This window comes from Hyla sarda, chromosome 2 (assembly GCF_029499605.1).
Source record: "Hyla sarda isolate aHylSar1 chromosome 2, aHylSar1.hap1, whole genome shotgun sequence".
Taxonomy (NCBI): domain Eukaryota; kingdom Metazoa; phylum Chordata; class Amphibia; order Anura; family Hylidae; genus Hyla; species Hyla sarda.
Window position 1 is genome coordinate 57,339,327 of NC_079190.1, and position 26,907 is coordinate 57,366,233.

The 26,907-nt window shown below is 47.8% G+C and overlaps 1 protein-coding gene and 1 long non-coding RNA gene across 3 annotated transcripts in view; one reads left to right on the forward strand and one right to left on the reverse strand.

The window, feature by feature from the left end:
- LOC130358522 (uncharacterized) overlaps positions 1–26,907 on the reverse strand; it is a 256,402-nt gene that overhangs the window by 191,399 nt on the left and 38,096 nt on the right. The gene's annotated exons all lie outside the window — the stretch shown is intronic.
- Positions 11,432–26,907, forward strand: part of TEX26 (testis expressed 26) — a 50,763-nt gene continuing 35,287 nt past the window's right edge. The window contains exon 1 of the mRNA XM_056561866.1: positions 11,432–11,574. Coding sequence (XP_056417841.1) covers positions 11,560–11,574 — 15 coding nt within the window. The 5' untranslated portion in view covers positions 11,432–11,559. The remainder of the gene's footprint in view (positions 11,575–26,907) is intronic.

The window sequence follows — 26,907 nt, forward strand, 5'->3', positions numbered from 1 at the left end:
GCGGATAGACACCTCTCTAAGGGGCTCAAAGGGTGCACCCTGGAGGGCACTCAGAACCAAATTCAAGTCCCAAGGGGGAGAGGGTGACCGATAAGGAGGAACAGCATGCATCACTCCTTGAAGGAAAGTTCGGACATGAGAATTAGAAGCCAGGGGCCGCTGGAAAAGAACAGTAAGGGCCGAAACCTGACCTTTAAGGGAACAGAGAGACAACCCTAGTTCCAACCCCGACTGCAAAAAGGAGAGAAGACGGGTAACCGAGAAGGTTACCGGGGAGAAGTCTTGAGCTTCACACCAACGAAAATAAGACCGCCAAGTACGATGGTAAATTCTTGCAGAGGAGGGCTTACGAGCCTTGAGCATGGTGTGAATGACTTGGGAAGAGAACCCGCGGGCCCAACCGCCATGCCGTCAAATGCAGCGACTGTAAATTGGGGTGGCAAAGAGTACCCTGAGAGAGCAGGTCCTGACGGAGCGGAAGGTGCAGTGGTCGTCCAGGAGCCTGACTATGTCGGCGTACCACGACCTTCGGGACAATCTGGAGCTACCAGAATGGCGGGGACGTCCTCTGCCTTGAGCTTCCTCAGCACCCTGGGAAGGAGCGGAAGAGGAGGGAACAGATAGGGTAGGGCAAACCTTGCCCAAGGAATCACTAGGGCGTCCACGGACAGAGTCTAAGGGTCCCCTAAAGGTCCACGTCCGGAATGCCCCAGAGGTCGCAGAGTTGTGCGAAGACCTCTGGATGTAGAGACCACTCGCCGGGGTCGGGTGAGGACCGACTGAGGAAGTCCGCTTCCCAGTTGAGCACCCCCGGAATGTGAATCGCCGAAATGGCCGGAACCTTGCTCTCCGCCCAGGTGAGAATCTTGGTCACCTCGGCCATGGCTGCCGAGCTGCGAGTACCGCCCTGTCGATTTATGTACGCCACGGCCGTGGCGTTGTCCGACTGAACGCGGACAGGATGGGACTGAAGACGGGACTCCCAATGAAGAAGACAAAGAAGAATCGCCCGTAATTCTAATATGTTTATCGGAAGAAGGGTCTCCTGGGGAGACCAGAGTCCCTGAACCGTCGAATCCCTGAACACGCCACCCCAGCCCGACAGGCTGGCATCCGTTGTAACAACCTGCCAGTGAAGGGGAAGAAATGACCGCCCTTGGAGAAGAAGGGGGGAGCGGAGCCACCAGAGCCTGCCAGAGACTGACGGACCCCGTGAGGGAGAACAATCTGACGATCGAGGGACAGAAGAGACCTGTTCCATCGGGAAAGAATCACCAGTTGAAGGGGGCGGTAATGAAACTGGGCAAAGGGTACGGCCTCCATAGTTGCCACCATCCGACCCAGGACTTCCCTACAAGTGCGGATGGAGACTGATACCCGGGACCGAAGGAAGCGGACCCCCGACCGGAGTGCCAGACGTTTGTCCGGCGGAAGACAAATCCGGGCAGAGGCCGTGTCGAGGACTGACTTGTCCCGGTTGACCATCCACCCGAAGCGAGTCAGAGTGTGGAGAGTGACGTCCAGATTCTCTAGAGTCTGGGCTCTGGTTGGAGCCTTGATGAGAAGGTCATCCAGATAGGGTATCACCGAGATTCCCCTCGACCGTAACAGGCCCATCACTGGCGCAAGGATTTTTGTAAAGACCCGAGGAGCCGTGGCTAGACCGAAGGGTAGAGCTACAAATTGAAAGTGCCCCTCCGGAACCGATCCTTCGGAAGGGTGGCAAATTCGATCCGGTAACCGTTGGACAGCACATCCCTGACCCAAGAGTCCTGAATGTGAGAGGTCCAAATGTCTCAAAAAAACAAGAGACGACCTCCCACCCGAGAAGAAATTGCGGGTGGGGGCCTCACTTCATGCAGAAGTGGGCTTGCGGTTGCTTGATTTGGGCGCAAAGCGGCCGGACCGGTTGGAGTCCGACTTCCAAGACGGGCGTGGCCAGAACGAGGGAGCATTCCTGTCCCGCGAGGGCGCCTGCCCAGACCCATTGCTGGAGCCAGAAGTCCGAATGGACCGAAAGGAAAAGGGCTTCCTTTGGGAAGTAGGGCGAGCCTTATTTTGAGGTAACAAGGAACTCTTACCTCCCGTTGCCTCAGAGATAATTTCATCAAGGCGATTGCCAAAAAGACGGCCGCTCGTAAAGGGAAGCTCAGTGAGAGACCTTTTGGAAGCGGCATCCGCATTCCAAGCTTTAAGCCACATAGAGTGGCGGAGAGCCGCTAGGTGACCCACAGCAAAAGCAGAACAACGGGCTGCCTGCATGGAAGCTGTGCACAGGAAGTCCCCAGCTTTAGAGCATTGGAGAGCCAGAGCAGATAGATCCTCCGGGGGGGATCCCGCTAAGATATCCTGATGGAGCTTTTGGCCAGGCCCTTGGACACCCATGTCGAGGTGAAGATGGGAAGAAGTGCCAGCTGCTTCAGTGGCAAACTTCGCTAAGGATTCTACCTTCTTATCCGTGGGATCCTTGAAGGCAGCGGCATCTGCCAGAGGCAGTGTAGTCGCCTTAGAGATCCGGGAAATTGGTGGATCCACTGAGGGAGGGGAAACCACCTTAATGACAAGGTCCTTGTCAAATGGATAACGTTCTTGAATTGTCTTGATTCCCGGAAACCTCTTGTCTGGATGTTTCCATCCGGTTTCCAGAATGTCGTCAAAGTCAGCGTGAGAGCTGAACCTTTGAAGTGCTGGCTTAGCACGATGAAAGGATACTCCTGGATTGACATCCGAAGATCCTGGGTCCTCTAAGTGAAAGGTGTCTCTTAGGGCTGTCACTGTTGCAATTGAGTCCGGGCGGTCCTCTGAGTCAGATGCCGGCTCGGAAGCCTCGTCCACCAGTTCACCAGGGGAATGAGAATGAGTAGAGGCAATCCTGGAGGTGGGCGACCCGGACCGAGTACGCGGCTCTGGCGTGGCAGAGCGGCGACTCCCAGAACGTCCTCTAGAGGAACAACGTTTGTGCCCAGATGACCGGGGGGGCGGGACCCACGAGGGGAATGCACACGTCTATCTGAAGACTCAATGGAAGAGTCAAACGAGGCACCCCTAGGACGCTTATGAGAGCGTGAAGTATGTGGAGAAGAGGAACGGGCCCTTCCAGAGGTCCTGCGCAGGGAAGACCCCTTCAAGGCGGACACCACTTCCCGGGAGGCCTCAGCCACCAAACGGGAGACTTTGGTCAAGTCAGCCATATACTGGGACAGGGAAGAAACCCAGGCTGGTGGAGCGGCTGAACCCACCGGGACCAAAGGGACATCAGGGGGTACCAGGGGTCTGGGGGAGCATGGGAGCAGGCAGGGCAAGTGGGCTCAGAAGAGTCAGACATCTTGGTATTACAGTGCTTACAGAGATAGTAAGTCACGGAAGTTCCAGGTTTCTGTTTAGAGGAAGAACAGCTCTGGATACGGACATAATGAAGAAAGAAAAAAGGTGATAGGAACTTTCTCACCCTAGTCTGTGTCTCCTGTCAGCTGCAGTGAGGAGAACTCGCTCTGAGCAGCTAGAGAGTGAACAGGCCAGCCAATAGGAAGAGAGGGGCGTGCCTGAAGCAAGGCACTCACTAACTGACCCCTTCTAACTGAAAATCGCGCCCACAGCGCCGATTGGAGGCTGCTTCGCGCCTCTGAGAGCTCTTAGCCCTGTGGACGGAGCTATAGACGGCCTTAAAGAACTGTCATGGCGCCCGCTCCTTGTCCCGAGCAAACCTGACGGCCGTTTATGCGCCCGGGGGAAGAGAGCGGGCGGACAAAGCGCCGGCAGAGACTGCCGGTGAAAGAGAAAGTAAGCCGGCGCTGAAGCGCCCGGCTCCCGGCAGCGCCGCGCCTATCAGCCGCATATAAGGCACTGCCGACAAAACTAAAGTAAACCGGCGCTGAGAGCGTCCGGCCCGATACAGCGCCGCGGCTGACAGCCGCATATAAGGCGCTGACATGGTAGCACAAGCACACACATATAAGTGAAGTGCACCAAGCACACACACACACATAGATGTAGTGCCCCATAAAAAATGTCCCCTCAGGTGCCACTGCTCCCCCAGAATAAAGTACAGCCCTTGCATAGGCTAGCCCATAAAGTGTAGGTGGGCCAAAACAGGGGGTCTCCAGAGGTTGCGAGTTCGTACCTATGGAGAAAAAAGGGGGGAAAGTACTTACCTCAGTCAGAAGAACTTACCTAAAGGAGTCTTCAGTGAAGTCTTCAGTCAGCTTTAGTTACCTGCATCACGCCTGGCTGCTATGCGCGAGCGAGGCGAGCAGGTAAATAGGGGGACCCGGACCCATGAGGTACCACCCAAGCGCTGACCGTTGGCGAGGGGGGGTCTGTGCAATGTCTGTGCCCCCTCACTCGCAATGGGGAAACGGGGAACCGCAGTTCCTGAGTCCCCACCTGAAAACAGAAAAGAAAAGGAATAAAAAACTAACACGTCCCTAACTAGGAAAACAAAAAAACAGAAGACCTGGTCTGGAGCAACCCAGACCATGTCCACTTCCTGCAAGACACTAAGCTTAAACTGATTAGCTCAGAGCCTGAAGGAGGGTATGTCCTGCTGGGAGGAGCCAACTGTTTTTGTTGTCACACCTCCTAGAGATAGCAGCAGCAGCATACACCCACGGTCTGTGTCCCCCAATGGAGCCGATAGAGAAAAAGGTATTACAAGATACTGCAACATTTTTTGATTTGCATCTTATTTTATAAAAAAAAATAGTAAAAGGGCCCACATCACAGCATTGATCAGTGTTATCGCTGACCATGTGGGATCAGGAATGTATAAATTTCATAGTTTAGATAATTCTAAAAAACAATTCAAATAGCAATACTAAATATGTTTTATTGTTTTTGTTATTTTATTTTATTTTTTCGGAAAAGGGTGATTTGAATTTTTATTATGGGGGGATGTTTTCTTTTTTATTAAAAAAAAAATATAATTTAAAGTATATCTTATAAATAACTTTTGACATGTCCTAGAGACATGAGTGACATTCAGAACCCGACCAATTGTTTGAATGGAGCTGGGAGAAAAAGTACAGCTGACCTAGACAATCCCATAGACTTACATTATACGTGTGTCTCGCTTAGCACGCTCTTCTCCAAGTTAGTTCTAGCTAATGTTCATGGTATTTACACTCAGACCCTAAACGATCAAAACTTTCCCAATAAAGCCTGCTATATCACCCAAAAAAAAAATAAAAAAAAAAATATATATATAGATATATATGGTATATAAGATATTGCGTTCATAATAGCTTGAACAATAAAATGATACCCATTTGTACTGCTTGGCGAACGCTGTAACAAAAAAAAAAAAAAAAAAAAAAGCACAAGAATCAATAATTTTAGTCCAAAACGTGGAGTGAAAAAGAACAAAAGGTGGCATGTATTTTAAAAATGGTACCAATAAAAAGTGAGTAACCATTTTAACCAGCATATTCTGAAATAGACATTTTACCTCATCAACGACAGTACAACTCATCCTGCAAAAAATAAGCCCCTACACAATGGTGTTGGACAAAAAATAAAAAAAGTAATGGCAGAACATGGCAACACAAAAAAGGAAAAAAAAGATTTTGTTGTTAAAAGGAAAAAGAACATAATAGGCTACATAAATTGGGTATCCTCATAATCATACCAACCCACAGAATGAAGATAACATCACTTTTACCCCGCAATGCATGTCATAAAAAAATTATTAATAAAAAGGCAATCAATTTCAAAATCTCAGAATCGTTTTGCTCAGTAAAAACATGTCAAAGTTATTACAACTCAAAAAGACACAGTTCAGCCCCCTAAAGTGGTTAAAGGATAACTCCGAGATGTAAAGACTTATCCCCTATCCTAAGGATAGGGGATAAGTGTTGGGGGGGGGGGGTCCCCGATCGCTGTGGCCCCCTGCGATCTCCCGAATGGTGCTCCGGCTCCCTGCATGTTACGAGCGTTTTTGACCACCGCACGAGGCTGCGGCCGACACGCCCCCTGCATGCAGTTCTATGGTGGAGCCAGAGATGACGAAAGCAGTGCTCCGGCTCTCCCATAGAGCTGCATGGAGGGGGGGGGGGGGGGTTTGGCCGCAGCCTCGTGCAGTGGTCAAAAACGCTCGTAACATGCAGGGAGCTGGGGCGCCGTTCGGGAGATCGCATCCTCTGAAATACAAAAGTTACCCTATGACTCTGCAGCTGTAAAACTAAGGGACATTCACACATTCGTATTTTTCTGCAAATTATCTGCAGCGGATTTTGCTACCCATTGACTAGAAAAATCTGTAGCAAAATACGCACATGTGAACATTCCCTTATAATGCAGAATGAGGGCTTGTACAATGAGTATATAAAAAAGTTTTCCAAAATACACCCCCATAAAAATTCAGGTCACTCCATTTCCCCATTTTTTTTTTTTTATTAAAAATTCTAAACGGCAAAAATAAAAAAACATACTTTGTATTGCTACATGTGAATGTTTGGTCTATTAAAATAGAACATTATTAATCCCGCGTGGTGAACGCTGTACTTAAAAATACCCAATCAGAAGTAGTTTTTTGTCACATTACATCCCACAAAACATAATAAAAAGTGATAAAAAGTTCCATCTATCCCAAACTGGTACAAATAAAAACTACAGATCACAACACAGGTAATGACCCTCATACAACTCTGTTAATAATTTGTCCAGTCTGCAGTGGATGGTAAGCTACTGAGCGCACATGTTTATATGATCCATGTATTCACTGACAGTACAGTCCTAAGGCGAAGTTTCTACTTGGTTTTTTGTCTTGCGTTTTTTGGTTTGAAAAAAAAAACGCAAGAAAAAACGCCAGTGCAATTTCCTGCGTCTGGCGTTTTTCCTGGCGTTTTTTCATTTGTGTGGAAATTCCGTTTTTGGCCCCTTTGTCGTTTTTTGTTTGGTACCCAAAATTTGTTGGGTGCAAAAAAAAAAGGATGCAGTAGTGATGGAAAAAAAATTTATTTAACGAAATTTATATTTTTTATAACAAAATATTTATTAATTTTTAATAAAGTGTGTGTGTGTGTTTCACTTTCTTTTTTCTAATTTTTTTGAAATTTTTTAGGTAGAACTACTACTCCCAGCATGGAACACACTGTCCCATGATGGGAGTAGTAGTACCTGTACTAATAGGCATATCGCCCGATGCGATCATTCATAATATTGTAGAGATGCGGAGCGGCTCTATACAGCGCTCGCATCTCTGCTCTGCACTCCGGCCAGTGATGTGAATAGAACATCACTCATTCATATTTTCCACCCAGAGTGGGAATTGGCTGGATGGTTGCAGCCAATCACAGCTCTCAGAGGGAAATATGAATGAGTTCTATTCACATCACTGGCCGGAGTACAGAGCAGAGATGCAAGCGCTGTATAGAGCCGCTCCGCATCTCTGCAATAGAAAGGACGAGCACAGCGGATGTCAGGAGTGATACCCGCTGTGATCTGTCCTTAACTGCAGGTACTACTACTCCCATCATGGAGCACAATCTGTTCCATGTTGGGAGCTGTAGTACCTGCAGTTAAAGAAAGATCACAGCGGATGTCACTTCTGACACCCGCTGTGATCACACTGTATAATTTATAATAGATGGGGGCGGCCGCTCAACTATGGTTCCCTGCACTGACGTATATATTCACATATTCATATTTCCCACAGAGATTTGTGGGTGGCTGGAACCATCTGGCCAATCACAGCTCTGCGGGAAATATGAATAGGTGTATATGTACGGCAGTGCAGGGGACCATAGAAGAGTGGCCGCCGCATCTATACATTATACAGGAGGATCGCAATGGAACCCGGGGTGATCTGTTAATTAGTACAGGTACTACTACTCCCATCATGGAACAGTGTGTGCTCCATGCTGGGAGCAGTAGTACCACCTAAAAATAAAGAATAAAAAGTGAATAACACACACACACTACATTTTTATTATTGTCGGCTATATTTTTAGGGCCCTGCCCGCCGACAATTTAAAAATTAATAAAAATGTTGTTATAAAAAAGATACATTTCGTTAAATACAATTTTTTTCCATCACTACTGTATCTTTTTTATAATTTTTTTTTAATGGTACCCTACAAAATTTTATTAAAAAATGTATCTCTATCACTTTTTGGATTGCTAAAGTCCAAAAGAGAATAAAAAATGCCTGAAAAAACGGCAAAGTTAAAAACCCACATGGCGTTTTTCTTGGCGTTTTTTTTTACTCCCATAGACTTCTATGGGAGAAAAAAACCACGATTTCAGGGAAAAAAACGCCAGTGGCTCAACATGCTGCGATTTTGCAAAACCGCCAAGGAGCTAAAAAACACCAAAAGGATTATAAAAAAAAACGCCAAACTGAAAAACACCAAGTGGAAAAAGAATTTTGCAATTTCTCATTGATTTACAGCTAACATATGGCCGCAGCGTTTTTTGGCCTCATATTGACTTATAGCATATTGATAATTTTTACTCACAATTTGATGGTAAAATATGGTGGTATTGTTCAGTTTTGGTATGGGAGTGTTATTCAGTCATGGTATGGCAGTATTGTTTAGTTTTGGTATGGCAGTGTTATTCAGTCATGGTGTGGCAGTATTGTTCAGTTTTGGTATGGCAGTGTTATTCAGTCATGGTATGGCAGTATTGTTCAGTTTTGGTATGGCGGTGTAATTCAGTCATGTTATGGTGACTGAATAACTCCCCTCCACTAATCTGCAAGCATACGTGTAAACCGAAAACTCTGTGCTGTACCCACTGCCCTGGCTGGCCCATGTTACATATTACCTGTAATGTGATGTCACTGTTCTTAACATTGTCCTGTGACATCCCTGTGTACATTAACCCTGTAGTGATGTCATTGTGCATATTAACCCTGCATTGTGGCTTACAGTACAGGGTTAATACACATAGGAATGCCACATAACAGGGTTAATGCAAAGTGACATTACAGTACAGGGTTAATACACATAGGAATGCCACATTACAGGGATAATACACCTGTGCACGTATTTCATTTTGTCCTGAGATGCTGACCATTTTTCTTTTTGTACTGCTATATACAGTGACTCCCCGACCTATGATGGCCCCGACATACGATAATTTCATCGCATGCTGAAGGCAGCATCAACATACGATGCTTTTGTATGTCGGGGCCATCGCATAAACGGCTATCCGACAGCGATGACTGCTTCAGCTGCCACCGGATAGCCGTTTACAGTGCCCTGTGTGCTCCGGTGATGGTCTCTTACCTGTCCTCGGCGCTCCGGAGCGTCATCTTCGGGATCCCCTGTATCGTCGGCGCTCTCCATCATCGTCATCACGTCGCCACGCATGCTGTCCCGTCATCCAATAGAAGCGGCGTGCGTAGTGACATGATGGCGGTGACGTGAGAGCAACGATCCTGTGGAAGCAGAGACGTCCGGAGCATCAGGGACACCCCAGGGACGCGGCAACAGCGATGGAGGGCGACATCCAGGGCCGCGGTGACGAGCGGTGACGGTCCGGAGCGGCGGGGACAGGTGAGTACAACTTCCTATACTTTACATTGCATGGATCCCTCAACATACGATGGTTTCAACAAACGATGGTCCGTTTGGAACGGATTACCATCGTATGTTGAGGGACCACTGAATAGGTCTCAGTATACAGGATTTGGTCAGTAACAGTATGATGGTAATACGTATGGTGATAATATTCCTCCTTGTATATTGGTAATATTGGTGAATGTGGTCTTGGTCTACTGTACAGAATTTGCCATGGGGCCCACAGGACACTAGATACACCCCTGATGTTATAGCTGCCCCTTCACGACTTAAGATTGGTGCTGTCATGACAAGGCAGCCATCTCACAACCGTCTGGATCACCATCTGACGTCTACAGAAATTGATGCAGGGCCTCATGTTCAAGTTTCGTCTAAGGCCTCATAAAGTCTAGAGCCACTGTGAGGTGTTTTTTTGCGCCCCCGTAGATCCATGCGTCCGCTCCTCCCCCAGCTCTCCGAACATTTCCGAAGCTAGAACTGGGGGAGGGCAGAGCAAGGGGAAGGAGAAAGTTCACGCCCCCTCCCTCATCTCCCCTCTCTGAGCTCGGCTGCTGAACGCAGATCTCCACGGCACGCCCCCTCCCCGAGGACATAGATCGCCACGGCAGGTCCCTCCCTCCCTCATCTCCCCGAGCTGAGGACGTAAATCTCCACGGCAGGTCCCCTCCCTCATCTCCCCCAGCAGATCTCCACGGCAGGTCCCCTCCCCGAGGACATAGATCGCCACGGCAGGTCCCTCCCTCCCTCATCTCCCCGAGCTGAGGACGTAAATCTCCACGGCAGGTCCCCTCCTCATCTCCCCCAGCAGATCTCCACGGCACGCCCCCTCCCCGAGGACATAGATCGCCACGGCAGGTCCCTCCCTCCCTCATCTCCCCGAGCTGAGGACGTAAATCTCCACGGCAGGTCCCCTCCCTCATCTCCCCCAGCAGATCTCCACGGCAGGTCCCCTCAAAGGGGGACATACTGCACGGGCTACAGGCTAAAGGGGGACAAAGGAGGACATACTGTACGGGCTAAAGACTGCACAAGCTAAAGGGGGACATACTGAGCTCTATGTGTAAAGGGGGACCTACTGTACACGCTAAAGGGGGACATTTAGCCCGTACAGTATGTCCCCCTTTACACATAGAGCTCATTGGGAGCACTGCTCTACGTCCTCAGGTCAGGGAGATGAGGGAGGGGACCTGCCGTGGAGCTCTATGTCCTCAGGGAGGGGGCGGGCCGTAGAGATCTGCGTCCAGCCGAGCTCAGGGAGATGAGGGAGGGGGCGTGAACTTTCTCCTTCGCCTTGCTCTGCCCTCCCCCAGTTCTAGCTTCGGAAATGTTCGGAGAGCTGGGGGAGGAGCGGACGCATGGATCTACGGGGGCGCAAAAAACCACCTCACACCGCCTCTGCCCCTATCCTTAGGATAGGGGATATGTTTTTGACATACCAGAGCTATCCTTTAACATATATGTTATTTAGAAAAAAAAATGTATAGGTTAGTTGATATCATCTGTTTCCAATTGACTTCCATTGTAAAAATAACTAATTTAGAGGGTTTTTTTTATTATTATTTTTTTATGTACACAATAGCATACTTAACTATGTTTTTACACATAGCAACATTAAACGTTCTGTAACGGAAATAGTGAAATGAAGCCAAAAACGCAGTGTGAACAAAGGGTAAGTTATTTATGCGTTTTTGCTCATGAGGGCGTTGTGTCTAGCGAGCATCCGAGTGTTGCTAGGTAACTCTTATGCGAACGCAGACACAAAGCCAGGAAGAGGTGCGCCCCTGCTGGGCTCAGTAGGGTATAACAGTCCTCTCGCTGTCCCATTTATACATGCGACCGGGCTCGTGCTCCCGTCCTAACCACAAAGCACGCGCACAAACACGCGCGCGCACACAATCGCCACGCCCCCCGCCACGCCTGGTCGCTTTGTTACCTAGCAACCGAAGCGTCCCGGGTGCAGAGGAGTAAAAAGTTGTGCTGAGCTCCGGTACCCCGAGCCGATCACGTGAGACGGGTGCCCGCGGAGGACATTGAAGCCATGATCACCACTCAGGTGGGCAAGAGGGCACAGGACGGACCGGGATCCCCAGTGCACAGTGTAACTGGATCTGTCACAGTGTATCAGTGATCCCGGGGATCCGATTCCCTGTAATAACTATGGATGACAGCAGGAATCCAGCTTAGGACAGTGTTCACACTTGCAGATCTTTTTGTCCCTTTGCATATGAAATATGCATATGGCTTTATATGAAATGCATGTGTGAATACAGTCATTGTTTCCCAACCAGGGTGCCTCCAGCTGTTGCAAAACTGACTAGTTTTGCAACAGCTGGAGGCACCCTGTATCCAAGTATTTCCCAACCAGGGTGCCTCCAGCTTTTGCACAAACTACAACTCCCAGCATGCCCGGACAGCCGTTGGCTGTCCGGGCATGCTGGGAGTTGTAGTTTTGCAACAGCTGGAAGCACCTTGATTGGAAAATACTGGGCATGCTGGGAGTTGTAGTTTTGCAACAGCTGGAAGCACCTTGATTGGAAAATACTGGGCATGCTGGGAGTTGTAGTTTTGCAACAGCTGGAAGCACCTTGATTGGAAAATAATGATTCCGCAGTGTGAACTGTGCAGGGAAATCCTATTAAAATCAATGGGAGGCTGCTGCAACTGGAATCTGCCCAGAGATTTCTCTTGGAAATTCTGGGGCAAATTTTTCCTCACGTTTTCAAATAGATTATTCCCAGATTCTGCACCTTTGATAGCCGGGACGCAATTTGGCCACATAGGGGGGCATTTACAGAGAGTGTGTGAATTCTTAAAGGACAACTGCAGCGGCATTACACTTATCCCCTATCCACAGTATAGGGGATAAGTGTTTGATCGCGGGGGTCCGACCGCTGGGACCCCCCGATCTCCCTAACGGGCGCCGCCATAAGCGCTCATGGTGAGCGCTAAGGCTCGTAGCGTCAACCTAGAGGTCGACGGTGACGCCCCATCTCCTCCCCGTCCCCATACAGTTCTATGTGGTGTGCGGGGAGGCACGAATGCTGCCTCCCGGCCTCTCCCATAGAGATGCATGGAGGAGGCGTGCTGGCCGCAATGTCATGCTGCCCTGTACAGGGGATCGCTGGGGACCCCAGCGTTCGTACCCCCCGCGATCAAACACTTATCCCCTATATGGAGGATAGGGGATAAGTGTTTGTAACGCTGCAGATGTCCTTTAAAGGGGTAGTCCAGTGCTGTAAAACTTATCCCTATTCTAAGGATTGGCGGATGAGTTTCAGATCGCGGGGGGTCCGACCGCTTGGGCCCCGCGATCTCCTGTGCAGGGCCCGGCTTGCTGGCCAGATAGCGGGTGTGGACCACCACACGAAGCGGCAGCTGACACATCCCCTCAATACATCGCTATGGCAGAGCCGGAGATTGCCGAAGGCAGTGCTTCGGCTCTGCCATAGTTTTAAATGAAAGTTGTAGTTTTAACAACAGCTGGAGGCACCCTGGTGGGGCAATACTTCCCTAAAGAATCAGGCTATGTACGTGCGCTAGAATTCCACTTCATAACACCACTTTGTATGGTTCCTCCTCTGCGACTTTTTAACCCGTCGCCCCAAAATGTGACGACAAATGCTATTCACGGCCCGTTTTGTAAGCCAGGTCTGGGATAGATTTGTGACAAATTGTGCAACAAACCGCACATGATAAATTCATGACTACTGCAAAAACGTACCCGGACTGCGCCATCGCTACGAAATGATAGAAAAAGCATTTAAAGCAAACGTCGCAATGACAAGTCTCTAAAGAGCAACTGGGACAAATTGTGCGTCAAATCAACACCACAAAAACAGGGTAAAGCTAATAATAATTCGTCCCCATAGTCTTTTGGCATAAAAAAAATACATGTCGAAAAATGTGTGCAATGCACGTCTCATTGCTTTCAATAAGAATACACGCTGCAGTAAATTGCGCCGCGTATATGTTGAGTGTGACCTATGATGTATTTTTAGCTTATTGTAGGGCTGGGCGGTATGACCAAATATGTGTAGGACGGTATTTTTTTAAACTTACGCCGGTTCCACGGTATATAACGGTATTTTCTTACACCCCCCCCCCCCCAAATCATGTGACCCGTCAGCGCTGTTCTGTCAACCCAACCCCACCCCCCGCCCGCCCCAGTCATGTGACAGCAGTTGGCTGTCCGGGCATGCTGGGAGTTGTACTTTTGCAACAGCTGGAGGTCCGCTGGTTTGAGACCACTGCTGTACGCTGTATCCCTATGCCCGGGCTGCAAAACATACAGAAAATAAACTTTTATCTCACCCACCTCGGCCGCACGCTGGGGACTGGAACGTGGACAGCCGTCAGCCTATCACGGGCCGGAGCGATGCCCTGCCCCAGCCGGTTTCTTACATGACAGTGGGCTCAGCCTATCACTGGCCGGGGCGGGGCATCGCTCCTGCCGGTGATAGGCCGACGGCTGTCCACGTTCCAGTCCCCAGCGTGCGGCCGAGGTGGGTGAGTTAAAAGTTTATTTTCTGTATCTTTTGCAGCCCGGGCATAGGTATACAGCGTACAGCAGTGGTCTCAAACCTGCGGACCTACAGCTGTTGCAAAACTACAACTCCCAGCATGCCCGGACAGCCGTTGGCTGTCCGGGCATGCTGGGAGTTGTAGTTTTGCAGCATCTGGAGGTCTGCAGGTTGGAGACCACTGGTGTACAGTATAGAGTTCCAGCGCCCGGCGGACCCCAACAAAGAGGAGGAGGGCAGTGATTGACATCTGTGAGTAGTACCCCGCTGGGCTGATCATTAATTGGGGGGAGCAGAACAGCGCTGGCGGGTAACATAGGGTTAGTTCCCCGATGTGAGGTCAGCGCTGCACTGGGCTGATAATACATTCCCGAGGGGGAGGGGCCCAACCGGTATTGCGGTATGGGGGAAAATTCATATCGGGCAGCTCAAAAAATTCGGTATGAACCAGTATACCGCCCAGCCTTAGCTTATTGCATGGGAAAGTGCCGACTGCTTATAAGTCCTATTGAATGCAGGTAGTAAAATATGTGTCAGAACCCTGAAGCTGCTTATGTGTGTATTCACGAGTACTAGAGATGAGCGAACTTTTCAAAAATTTGATTCGGCCGATTCGCAGAATTTTCCGAAAAAGTTTGTTTCGATCCGAATTTGCTTGCGGCAAATCGCTATTAAAAAAGGCTATTTCTAGCCTACATACAGCCTCTATAGGGGTATAGAACACTTTGCTGTGTCATAAAACACATATGGAGTGTGCTGGGTTAGTGAAATAATACTGTTATTCAGAATTCCGGCATCGCTCTTAGAATCACTGCCGCACAGCAGCACAATGACAGAGCCTGGTGGTGGCATCAGTGTCAGGAGACCATATAGTGGCTGAATGACACAGCATGGAGGTGTTTGCAGCATGAGGAGACCATATAGTGGCTGAATGACACAGCGTGGAGGTGTTTGCAGCATGAGGAGACCATATAGTGGCTGAATGACACAGCGTGGAGGTGTTTGCAGCATGAGGACACCATATAGTGGCTGAATGACACAGTGTGGAGGTGTTTGCAGCATGAGGAGACCATATAGTGGCTGAATGGCACAGTGTGGAGGTGTTGGCAGCATGAGGAGGCCATATAGCGGCTGAATGGCACAGTGTGGAGGTGTTGGCAGCATGATGAGACCATATAGCGGCTGAATGGCACAGTGTGGAGGTGTTGGCAGCATGAGGACACCATATAGTGGCTGAATGGCACAGCATGGACAGGTTGTCAGCATGAGGACACCATATAGTGGCTGAATGACACAGCGTGGAGGTGTTTGCAGCATGAGGACACCATATAGTGGCTGAATGACACAGCTTGGATGAGGCTGAAGCATGAGGAGAACATATAGTGGCTGAATGACACAGCATGGAGGTGTTGGCAGCATGAGGACACCATATAGTGGCTGAATGGCACAGCGTGGAGGTGTTGGCAACATGAGGACACCGTATAGTGGGTGAATGGCACAGCGTGGAGGTGTTGGCAGCATGAGGAGACCATATAGTGGCTGAATGGCACAGCGTGGAGTTGGCTGTTGCACGAGTACACTACACACCAGGGCTTCACAATCCCCTCCAAAAAACAACACAATATGAGAAATGTTTGACAAAGATTTCTCATAGGTAGCACCCGCTATCCAAAAATTTTAAATTCCCAGACCCAGGCCTCACCTCTGCGGCATCAGGAACCCATTAATTGCCTGAAGGACACAGCCTGGAGTTGGCTGATGCACCAGTACACACAGGGCTTCACAATCCGCCCCAAAATCAACAAAATTGTATAATTAAAAAAATGTATTTTATACCTTTGTGTAAGAACAAGCGCATATCCAACATTTCAGAAGACTCCATAAGGCAGGACGGTGGACCACCCAAAGACTTTCTTCTCAAAAATAATGAACCACACAATTTTTTATTTTATTTAAATTCCTAGACCCAGGCTCCACACCTGCTGCATCAGTAACCCATAGATTGCCTGAAAGACACAGCCTGGAGTTGGCTGATGCACGAGTACACACCCGGGCTTCGCAATCCACCCCAAAAAACTGCAAAATGTTTTGAAATTGTCTGACGAAATACCTTTGTGTAAAAACAAGCGCATATACAACAGTTCAGAAGACTCTATAATGCAGGACGGTGGACCACCCAAAGACATTCTTCTCAAAAACAATAAACCACACAATTTGTGACATTTAAAAAAAAAATTGAAATTCAAAGACCAAGGCTCCACCTCTGCTGCTTCAGTAACACATATATTGCCTAACGGACACAGACTGGAGTTGACTGATGCACGAGTACACACCCGTCACCCGGGCTTCACAATCCACCCCAAAAAACAGCTAATTTTTTTTGAAATTGTCTGACAAAATACCTTTGTGTAAAAACAAGCGCATATACAGCAGTTCAGAAGACTCTATAATGCAGGATAGTGGACCACCCAAAGACTTTCTTCTCAAAAGTAATAAACCACACAATGTTTGAAATCACCAAAGGATTTTTTTCCCCAAAAAATTATTAAGCAGAGTTAATCCCTCTCCGTATTAATTTTTTTAAAATTTTCATTAAAAAAATCACACGCACCAAGCGTTCCGTTGTGTAACGGTTAGCATTCTGCAAAATTCAATTTTAATACTGATAAAATTATCAGTAAATTTAACAATAACTCTACCCAAGAGTGTTTAATTACCCGCTGAAACCAGTTCGTGATAGGGATCTGGGATTGCAATTATTTACCCTTAAAACAAGGAATTACCAGTAAGTGAGGGTCATAAGCTCGCGTTGAAAGTCCCTGCCCTTTGTACACACCGCCCATCGCTACAACCGATCGGATTGGTTAGTGAGGTCCTCGGATCGGCCCAGGCGGGGTAGGAGAAGGCCCTGGCAGAGCGCCGAGAATTTAACGATCATTGTTGAAATTTGCATTAAGCATGTATTTAGCTACTGCTAAACATCCAAAAATGTAAGGCCCAAGGCCAGAGGCACCAGATAGGCAAGTAGTTTGTGAAAGACACAGAATGAGTCTGTAGCAGTCATTTGCAGTACACAAGAGGGTTTCATAACCACTTACATTTAAAGATCAATGTTTACATTTGCATTAAGCATGTATTTAGCTACTGCTAAACTTCAAAAAATTATAGGCCCAAGGCCAGAAGCATCAGTTTCCCCCATATTAGGAGCATAGTTGTCCCCCAGATTAGGAGCATAGATGTCCCCCAGATTAGGCAGCATAGATGTCCCCCAGATTAGGAGCATAATTGTCCCCCAGATTAGGCAGCATAGATGTCCCCCAGATTAGGAGCATAGATGTCCCCCAGATTAGGAGCATAATTGTCCCCCAGATTAGGCAGCATAGATGTCCCCCAGATTAGGAGCATAGTTGTCCCCCAGATTAGGAGCATAGATGTCACCCAGATTAGGCAGCATAGATGTCCCCCAGATTAGGAGCATAATTGTCCCCCAGATTAGGCAGCATAGATGTCCCCCAGATTAGGAGCATAATTGTCCCCCAGATTAGGCAGCATAGATGTCCCCCAGATTAGGAGCATAGTTGTCCCCCAGATTAGGAGCATAGTTGTCCCCCAGATTAGGCAGCATAGATGTCCCCCAGATTAGGCAGCATAGATGTCCCCCAGGTTAGGAGCATAATTGTCCCCCAGATTAGGCAGCATAGATGTCCCCCAGATTAGGAGCATAGTTGTCTCCCAGATTAGGCAGCATAGATGTCCCCCAGATTAGGCAGCATAGATGTCCCCCAGATTAGGAGCATAATTGTCCCCCAGATTAGGTAGCATAGATGTCCTCCAGATTAGGCAGCATAGATGTCCCCCAGATTAGGTAGCATAGATGTCCCCCAGATTAGGAGCATAGTTGTCCCCCAGATTAGGCAGCATAGATGTCCTCCAGATTAGGTAGCATAGATGTCCCCCAGATTAGGCAGCATAGATGTCCCCCAGATTAGGCAGCATAGATGTCCCCCAGATTAGGCAGCATAGATGTCCCCCAGATTAGGAGCATAGTTGTCCCCCAGATTAGGCAGCATAGATGTCCCCCAGATTAGGCAGCATAGATGTCCCCCAGATTAGGAGCATACTTGTCCCCCAGATTAGGCAGCATAGATGTCCCCCAGATTAGGAGCATAGTTGTCCCCCAGATTAGGCAGCATAGTTGTCCCCCAGTCAGCGCGGGCCGGTCAGAGCCAATCAAAGGGCCGTATGTGGCAAGCGGGCCGTACAACCATAATAGAGAACATTTTGTTGTAGGAGCATGGTCAATCTACTACGTCAGTCTCTCCACATTTTTAGTGGACAGAAGAGTTCGCCTTGGGGTGACTTTGGCCCCGGCCGTACTAAACTCCCGCTCTGATGGCACACTACTGGCCGGGCAGGACAGCTTTTCCACGGCAAACTCCGCTAGTTGCGGCCATAAATTGAGTTTGGCTGCCCAGAAGTCCAGCGGATCTTCAACGGTTGTTGGCACGGTCATGTTGAGGTATGCCACCACCTGCTGGTTCAGGTCCTGCTCCATGTCCACCTGCTGCTGATGAGTAGCTTCACTATGCGGCTGAAGGAAGCTACTCATCAGCGACTGTAGACGCAGGCTGTACTGCTCCTGCCACCCCTCCCCTCCACAGCAGCCGTGGCAGTGGAAGGTGAGCGCAGAGGGCCCCCTGACTCAGACCTGCGAGTGGATGGACCATGTGGCCGATAGGCATCGGCCAACCGACTACGTAGAAGCTCTCTGTAGTAGGTCAGTTTGTCCTCCCTCTCAGTGGGTGTAAAAAAGGCCCCCATTCTGGGCCGGTAGCGAGGGTCTAATAAGGTGGAGATCCAGAAGTCATCGCGCTGACGAATTTTGACAATTCGGGGGTCACTACGCAAGCAACTCAGCATGCATCGTGCCATTTGTGACAGTGACTCGCTGGGACTACCTGCCTCCATCTCCACTGCATACTGCCACGGTGTGTCTGGGTCCTCTGTCTCGCCTCCCTCGTGATAACCCTCCAGCTCCTCTGGCTGCTCCTGCTCCTCCTCTCCTGTCCAATGACTAGAAACACCGGCCATCTTATCCACTGTAAACTGTGCTTCGCTCTGCCTCTCATCATCCTCCTCCTCCTCCAGTTCATCCCCCACAGGACTCATGTAGCCTTCTGATGTAGGCGCAATGTCTCCATTGCCATGACCAGCCATGTTTTCAATCATTTTTTGGAGTAAATGTAGGAGTGGAATTATGTCGTTCATGGCGTAATTCGAGCGACTAACAAAAAATGTGGCTTCCTCAAAGGGCCTCAGCAAACGGCAGGTGTCACGTATGAGCTGCCACTCGTTTACATTGAAGTTACACAGGGGAGTACTCCTATCTGCTTGGATCATCAAAAAATCGGTGATGGCTTTTCTTTGTTCATATAGTCTGTCCAACATATGGAGGGTGGAACGTGTGGCAACGTCACAAATGAGACTATGTTGTGGGATACCGTTCTGACGCTGGAGCTCAAGCAAATTGTGCTTGGCGGTGTACGAGTGGCTGAAGTGCATGTACAGTTTCCTTGCCATTGTCAGGATGTCTTGCAAATGGGGTGAAGACTTGATGAACTTCTTGACAACCAGATTCAACAAGTGTGCCATGCAGGGCGAATGGTTCACACTTCCTTGTCGCAGCGTGGCCATGATGTTCTTCCCATTGTCGGTCACCATGGTTCCCATTTCCAGATTTCGTGGATTAAGCCATACTCGGATTTCTTCACGAATGAACTTTAGCAGTTCCTCCCCTGTGTGACTCCGTTCGCCAAGGCAAACCATGTGAAGGACGGCTTGACACCGCTGTGCCCTACACACATGGTACGATGAAGGGCCACCGAGATTTGGACGTGCAGTGGAGGCCGAGGACACGGGGGAGGAGGAGGAGGCGCACACTGTAAAAGGACCAACGAGAGCGTGGAGGTGGAAGCGGTGTGACCTGTCCAAGTTGCTGTTGTGGCTGTGCAGGAACAACATTTACCCAGTAGGCCGTAAAAGACATGTATTGTCCCTGACCGTAGTTACAGCTCCACACATCGGCGCTGCCGTGCACTTTTGAACACACCGACAGGCTCAAGGACTGGCCCACCTTCTCTTGTACAAACTTATGCAGGGCTGGTACTGCCTTCTTCGCAAAGAAATGACGGCTTGGGACTCTCCACCTGGGCTCGGCACAAGCCATCAATTCCCTGAAAGCTGCAGAGTCCACCAGTTGGAAAGGGAGGGACTGCAACACCAGCAACTTGGACAGGAGCACATTCAACGTCTGCGCCGTTGGATGAGTGGGCACATACTGTTGTCTCTTGGACATGGCTTCGCCTATCGATTGTTGGCGGAATGGCTGACTACGAGCAGAAGAAGCAGGAGCACAAGAAGGAGGGTTTGACACAATGCTCCCTTCGGCTGAGGTGGTGGAGCCTTGGCTGGATGACGGAGGGAGCGGATGGCCACTGGGTGATGCGGCAGGCTGGACCACTACATCGGAGCCAAGGTTATCCCAGGCCGCTTTATGGTGGCGAATCATGTGTTGATGCAGGGCCGTGGTGCCGAGATTGGGACCCTGGCCACGCTTCACTGTCTGCCGACAGATTTTGCATGTGGCTAAGCTAAGGTCCTCCAGATTCTTTATGAAGAACAGCCACACTGCAGAGTAGCTGATTTTCCCACCCGCAGTCCGCACTATTTGACTGCTATTGGCGCCGTCTCCAGGAACCCCTGTTCCACTACCTCCCAGAATGGTAGCTTGCTGCGAAGCAGGTGGTCTCCCCCTGGCACGTTTGGCTCCTGAATTTCCACTACTGCCACCACCACGCTGATTGCCAACCGTGCTACCGCCTTGCTGCCTCATAGACAAAGAGCAAATCTTCTCCTGATGATGATGAAACCCTGGCTTCTGCACCCGGCTCCCAATTGCGATCGGCTTCATCATCATTAAAAGATGTGTGCACGTCACTGATGTCCTCCTCAGGTTCAACAACAGTGTCTGTTTCAGGACCCTGAACAATTGCTACACCGCCTCCCACGTCACTCTCCGCATCACTACTTGGCCGCCTTGCGGAGCAAGCGACGCATGTCTCCTCACATTCTTGGCTGCCCATTATCTGCTGACTGTCCTCTATTACATCGTCCTCGCTAAATAGTGGAGCTGAACCCAAAGCATGAGATACTTCTTTGGGAGAGGGAACAGCATAGGACAAAGGCAATGGGATTACTGGGACTGCTCCCGGGCCATGCCAACTGAGGGTTGTGTCTGAGGAACCCACCGACTCTTGACTGGGGTTGTCACATGTTGCTTGTGATGATGGGGATGAGTGTGCAAACCAATTGACGAGGAGAGATGGGTCGACGACATGACCGCTGGGTGTTAACGGGAGCTCAGGCCTATTGCTGCGACTCCTGCTGCCACTCGCCCCAAGTCTGCTGCCAACTCTGCCTGACGTATGTAGGCCTCTGCCCCTTCTCTGTGCACGTCCTGGCACTTCCCTGCCTGACATACTTAGTGCGTTTATGAGGGTAGAGAACAGCAGCAGGCGATTACTTACGGCTGTCCTTTCAAAGTATATAGGCCCTAGACAGAATAACAGTTACTAAATAGTACACTGCTTTGTTGTATGTATGCCCTTTGCAATGATGAGCGCACTGGTATGCGTATTTATACGCAGAAAAAACTTTTTTTTTTTTTTCATACACCAGCAGGTGTATACTGAATTTAGCACAGAGAAAGGAAAAAAGGTAGTATATGGTACACTATTTGCTTGTGTGTAGGCCCTTTGCAAGGATAAGGCCACTGTTAAGCATATTTCTACGCAGGAAAACCTTTTTTTTTTTTCTTTCATACACCGGCAGGTGTACAACGTGTGGTATAACACTGAATTTAGCACAGAGACAGAGTAACAGGTGAAAAATGGTAAAAAGGCACTAAAGTCCACACTAATATGACTTATTTCTGAACAGCAGCAGGACCCAACTGGGCAGCACCACAGAATTTTTTTTTTTACAGGGATTAAACCCTAAATTGCACTCTGTCACACAATTATGAGAATCAGATTTGTGGAGCAACAGAAAATACTCAATTGGGCTGAAAAAAGAGATTAGATGCTCCATACAGGTAAAACAGCTGTGAGATCTATGACGCAGGTGACTGCTTTGCAGCACCTCTCTGCCTGCTATATGGAGTAAGGAGAATACAAGGTTTTGCTAGAATCGTTCTTGGTCAGAACAGCAGAAACACTGTGCCCTGTATCTTTCCCTAATGCTGATGTCACCGCTACTCGTAGTGGTCGGATGCTGTATAACGCTGTTGTATGCGATCAGCACACAGACGTGCAGTCACATCCTTTCCCTATCTCGTGCATAGAAGAAATGACCAGAGGGAAGATGGTCGCCGATTATATAGGGCTGTGACATCACAGGGGTCAGTGAACACTGATAGGCTGCATCTGACATGTGATTCAGGGTCAGCCCACCTACCTTGATTCCCGCGCCAGCTTCCTGCCCTCCCATAGGGCCTTGCCCCATGTACTGACATGTGTAGCCGCCATCTTAGGTCTAAAACAGCCTAGAACGCAGGAAAATGGAGTTTAATAAAGCGAATCGTGCGATCGAATTGTGGCGAAGTTCGTATTCGATCAGAATCGAATTTTTCTTGAAATTCGTAACGAATTCGGGTTCGTCAGATTCGATTCGCACATCTCTAACGAGTACAGTACCAGGGCATATTTGAAGCTGCAGATTTGAAGCTGTGTTCAGTCATTTAGTTTACTTTTAAATCTGCAGCATCAAATATGCACAGGATACTGTACATGGGAATAGACCCTAAAGAGGTTATCCAGGATTGGAAAAAAATGTCAGATTCCTTCCAAATAACAGCGCCACACCTGTCCTCAGCTTGTGTGTGGTATTACAACTTGGCTTCATTCACTTTAATAGAACTGAGCTGCAATACCACACAATGCTTGAAGACAAGAGTGACGCTGTTTCTGGAAGAAATCATCTCTGTTTTTCCTAATCATGGAAATCCTGGAAATCCTCTTCTCCGTCTCTACACACCAAACCTAATATTCTGTAGATATTTCTAGTGCCATTAAAACTGACCCATTGAGGCCTGGACCCCACAAGATCACTGAAGGTGTCCTGAAGAATCAAAAACTGCACCTCTACAGGTTGTGTCTAGTATTGTAGCTCAGTTCCCTCTGAAATGAATAGGAATGTTCTGCAGTACTACACACAACCTGTGGACAGGAGTGGTGCTGTTCACAGCCTCTTTAAAGGAAAACTGTCAACAAGTTCACCCACACTAAACCCAGTACACTGAGTTATAGTGTGGGTGGACAGGAGTCCATACAGGGGTTGGGTTGCCGCTGAGTTTTTGTCCTGTAAAGTCCTATAATTCACCTCCTTTAGTTGCGCTCTGCAGGCGTATCCCCCGCCGGCAGTCATACTTTGGGTCCCAGAGGAAGGTGCCTAAGCCTGCCCTCCTTATTCGCATATGCATTTTAGGACATGGAGTCACACGCCCCCTGAGCGCTGGGCTCTGTATGCAGAGTGCATGCGCTGAAGATTTTACGCAGCTGTCACGTCCTGATGACTTGAGAGCTGTGCGTCTCCTTTGATGTAAAGTTTTCAGCGTAGGGTCAGCGTAGCTAACTTAGATTGTAACATAGTTAGCGTAGCTTAGGTTTTAAAGTGAAAGGACGTAGGTTAGTTTTTAAAGTAAAGAGACTACAACTCCCAGCATGCCCAGGAAGTCTAAGGATGTCCAGGCATGCTGGAAGTTGTAGTTTTGAAGATTTTACAGTGAAGGGACTACAACTCTCAGCATGGCTAGACAGCTAAAGGCTGTCCAGGCAGGATGGGAGTTGTAGTTTTACACATGCATAGAGTAGTATTAGCGCAGTTTTACACCAGTGTAGCATAGTTACCGTAGCGTAGTGTTAGCATAGTTTTACACAGTTGTAGCGTAGATAGTTTAGCGTAGTGTTATCGTAGTTTTACACAGGTGTAGCGTAGATAGCGTAGCCTAGGGTTAGCGCAGTTTTACACAGGTATAGCGTAGTTAGCGTAGTTTTATACAGGTGTAGTGTAGTTAGCGTAGTTAGTGTAGTTTTATACAGGTGTAGTGTAGTTAGCGTAGTGTTAACGTAGTTTTATACAGGTATAGTGTAGTTAGCGTAGCGTAGTGTTAGCACAGTTTTACACCAGTGTAGTGTAGTAAGTGTAGCATAATGTTAGCATAGTTTTACACAGTTGTAGCATAGCTTAGTGTTAGTGCAGTTTTAAACCAGTGTAGTAAAAATGTGCTAACCAATTTTTTTTTATTTTTCTTCTCTTCTTGTTTCAGATATGCGAATGTGGAGGACTATGTCAGATTCGGTGGACTACAACGATGACCTGCATTCTTTTTTTTGTTTTAATAAAATGGTTAACGAGGCCTCTGGGGGGAGTGTTTTTCCTAATAAAAATGTTTTAACTTGTGTGTGTGTTTTTTTATTTTTTTTTATTACTTTTCAGGCTTAGTAGTAGAAGCCGTCTTATAGAGGGAGTCCATTACTAAGCTGGGGCTTAGCGTTAACCCCAAAAACAACTATCGCTAACCCCCAATTATTACCCCAGTACACACCGCCACAGGGGTACCAGGAAAAGCCAATACCAACAGGCTCATATCGCCAAATATGGTGCTCTTGTGCCTAGGCAGTAACAGGCCGGCATTATTTAGGCTGGGGTGGGCCAGTAACAATGGTCCTTGCCCACTCTGGTAACGTCAGGCTGTTGCTGTTTGGTTGGTATCTGGCTGAGAAAGAAAAGACTAGGAACCACACCACACCAAGTGCGTGGTTCCCCGTCTTTTTATTCAGATACCAATCAAACAGCAACAGTCTGACGTTACCAGGGTGGGCGAGGACCATTGTTACTGGCCCACCCCAGCCTAAATAACGCCAGCCTGTTACCGCCTATGCCCAAGAGCACCATATTTGGCGATCTGGGCCTGTTGGAATTTGTTCTTTCCAGTACCCTTGTGGAGGTGGGTACCAGGGTAATAATTGGGAGATAGCGATAGTTGTTTTTGGGGCTAACGCTAAGCCCCGGCTTAGTTAATGGACTCAGTCTATAAGACGGCTTCCACTACTACGCCTGAAAAGTAATAAAAAAAATAAACACACACACAAGTCAAAACATTTTTGTTAGGAAAAACACTCCCCCACAGCCCTCGTTAACCATTTTATTAAAACAAAAAAAAATGCAGGTCATCATCGTAGTCCACCGAATCCGACGTAGTCCTCCGCATTAAGGGGGTACTCCGGGGTACTCCGGTGGGAAACATTTTTTTTTATAGGTCAACTGCTGCCAGAAAGTTAAACAGATTTGTAAATTATAAGGAAAAAAAGGGGGGGTACCAAATGCCTCTAGACTAATACCATAAAATGGTACATGATGATGGAATTACAGAAAAAATAATAAATCGGACTGTGCTTCACTTTAAATGATGTACAAATTTAATAAAAAATACAAATAAGACATAAAATAAATAATGCAAATCTAATACATAAATGCCTCCTACCACAGGGCCCTTGTGGGGAGGTATGATATTTGAATACAAAGCATATATTAAAAATTTTTAAAATATAGCATGTGAATTACGTTCTACCGCTATCCCAATATATTGCAAGCCGACATAGTGTACTTTTGTGCGGTACACTCCGTTCTCATGTGATTTAGAACAGTTCACAAAGTGATATAGTTACCAACTCCTAAGGGTGGTTTTGGCTGGACGTCCGAGAGATGGATATATGAGGGCTGTGTCCAGCGCTAGCGTGCGCTTACGGTGACGGGCCCGGATGCCACAGGCCAAAAAGGTCACCGGTCACGGAGTGATTGCAGGCTCGATGGCAGATGTAGTGGAGGCTGTGTCCAGCGCTGGCATGCGCTTGCGGTGACGGGCCCGGTTGCCGCAGGCCGAAGAGAAGTCACCGGTCACGGAGTGGCTCCGGAGATGGAGATATACTCGGAGATAGATGGATCTTGCTCCGGAAACAAGGAAAGCCTCGTGGAAGATCTCTCGGCGTCTGGTGGAATGGCGGATGAATTACAGCCAGGTGTAAAATCAGCAGATGATGGAGTTGTGTCGGAGGTAAATGATGGCGGTTTGTGGATTGTGGTAGTCATGCGATAAATGTTTCTTTCTCTAGACGCGTTTCAGGGTACTTTATATATGACCCTTTCCTCAGTAGAGATATCTTTAACAGTGAAGCTCAAAGTCCTTTTATACATGTTGCCTGTCTAATTGTTACAGGTGTGTTTCTGTTTAGATCTTCCGCAAATAGCGGAATGGAATGGGAAACATAGGGTTGTTTCATCTTGATAAAGCAGTGTTCACATTTAGAATCAGTATGTATGCGTTCTTATTTAAATATAGTATTATATATATTATAAACATTGGAATGGTACATATAGCATACAGTAAGATGTACAGATAAAGTGTATAATACTGAGATAGAGATATTGACAAAAATGAAAATAAATAAAAATAATAATAATAATAAATGTAAAAATAAAAAATAAATAAATAAATAAAGAATAATAAATGTAAAAATAAGGATGATAATATAAAAAATATAATATAGAAGTAGAAATAAATGAAAATAAAAATAAAAATAAGATTAGAAATAAAATAGAAAAATACAAAAAATGGGGTAATAAATAAAAGGATATAAAATAAATATAAAATAGGTGCATAAGTAAAATAAAATGCTATAGATTTACATGGAAATAATTAGTATACAAGAAGGTTGAAGGATGGCCAGTCACGCAGAACAGAGATAGAG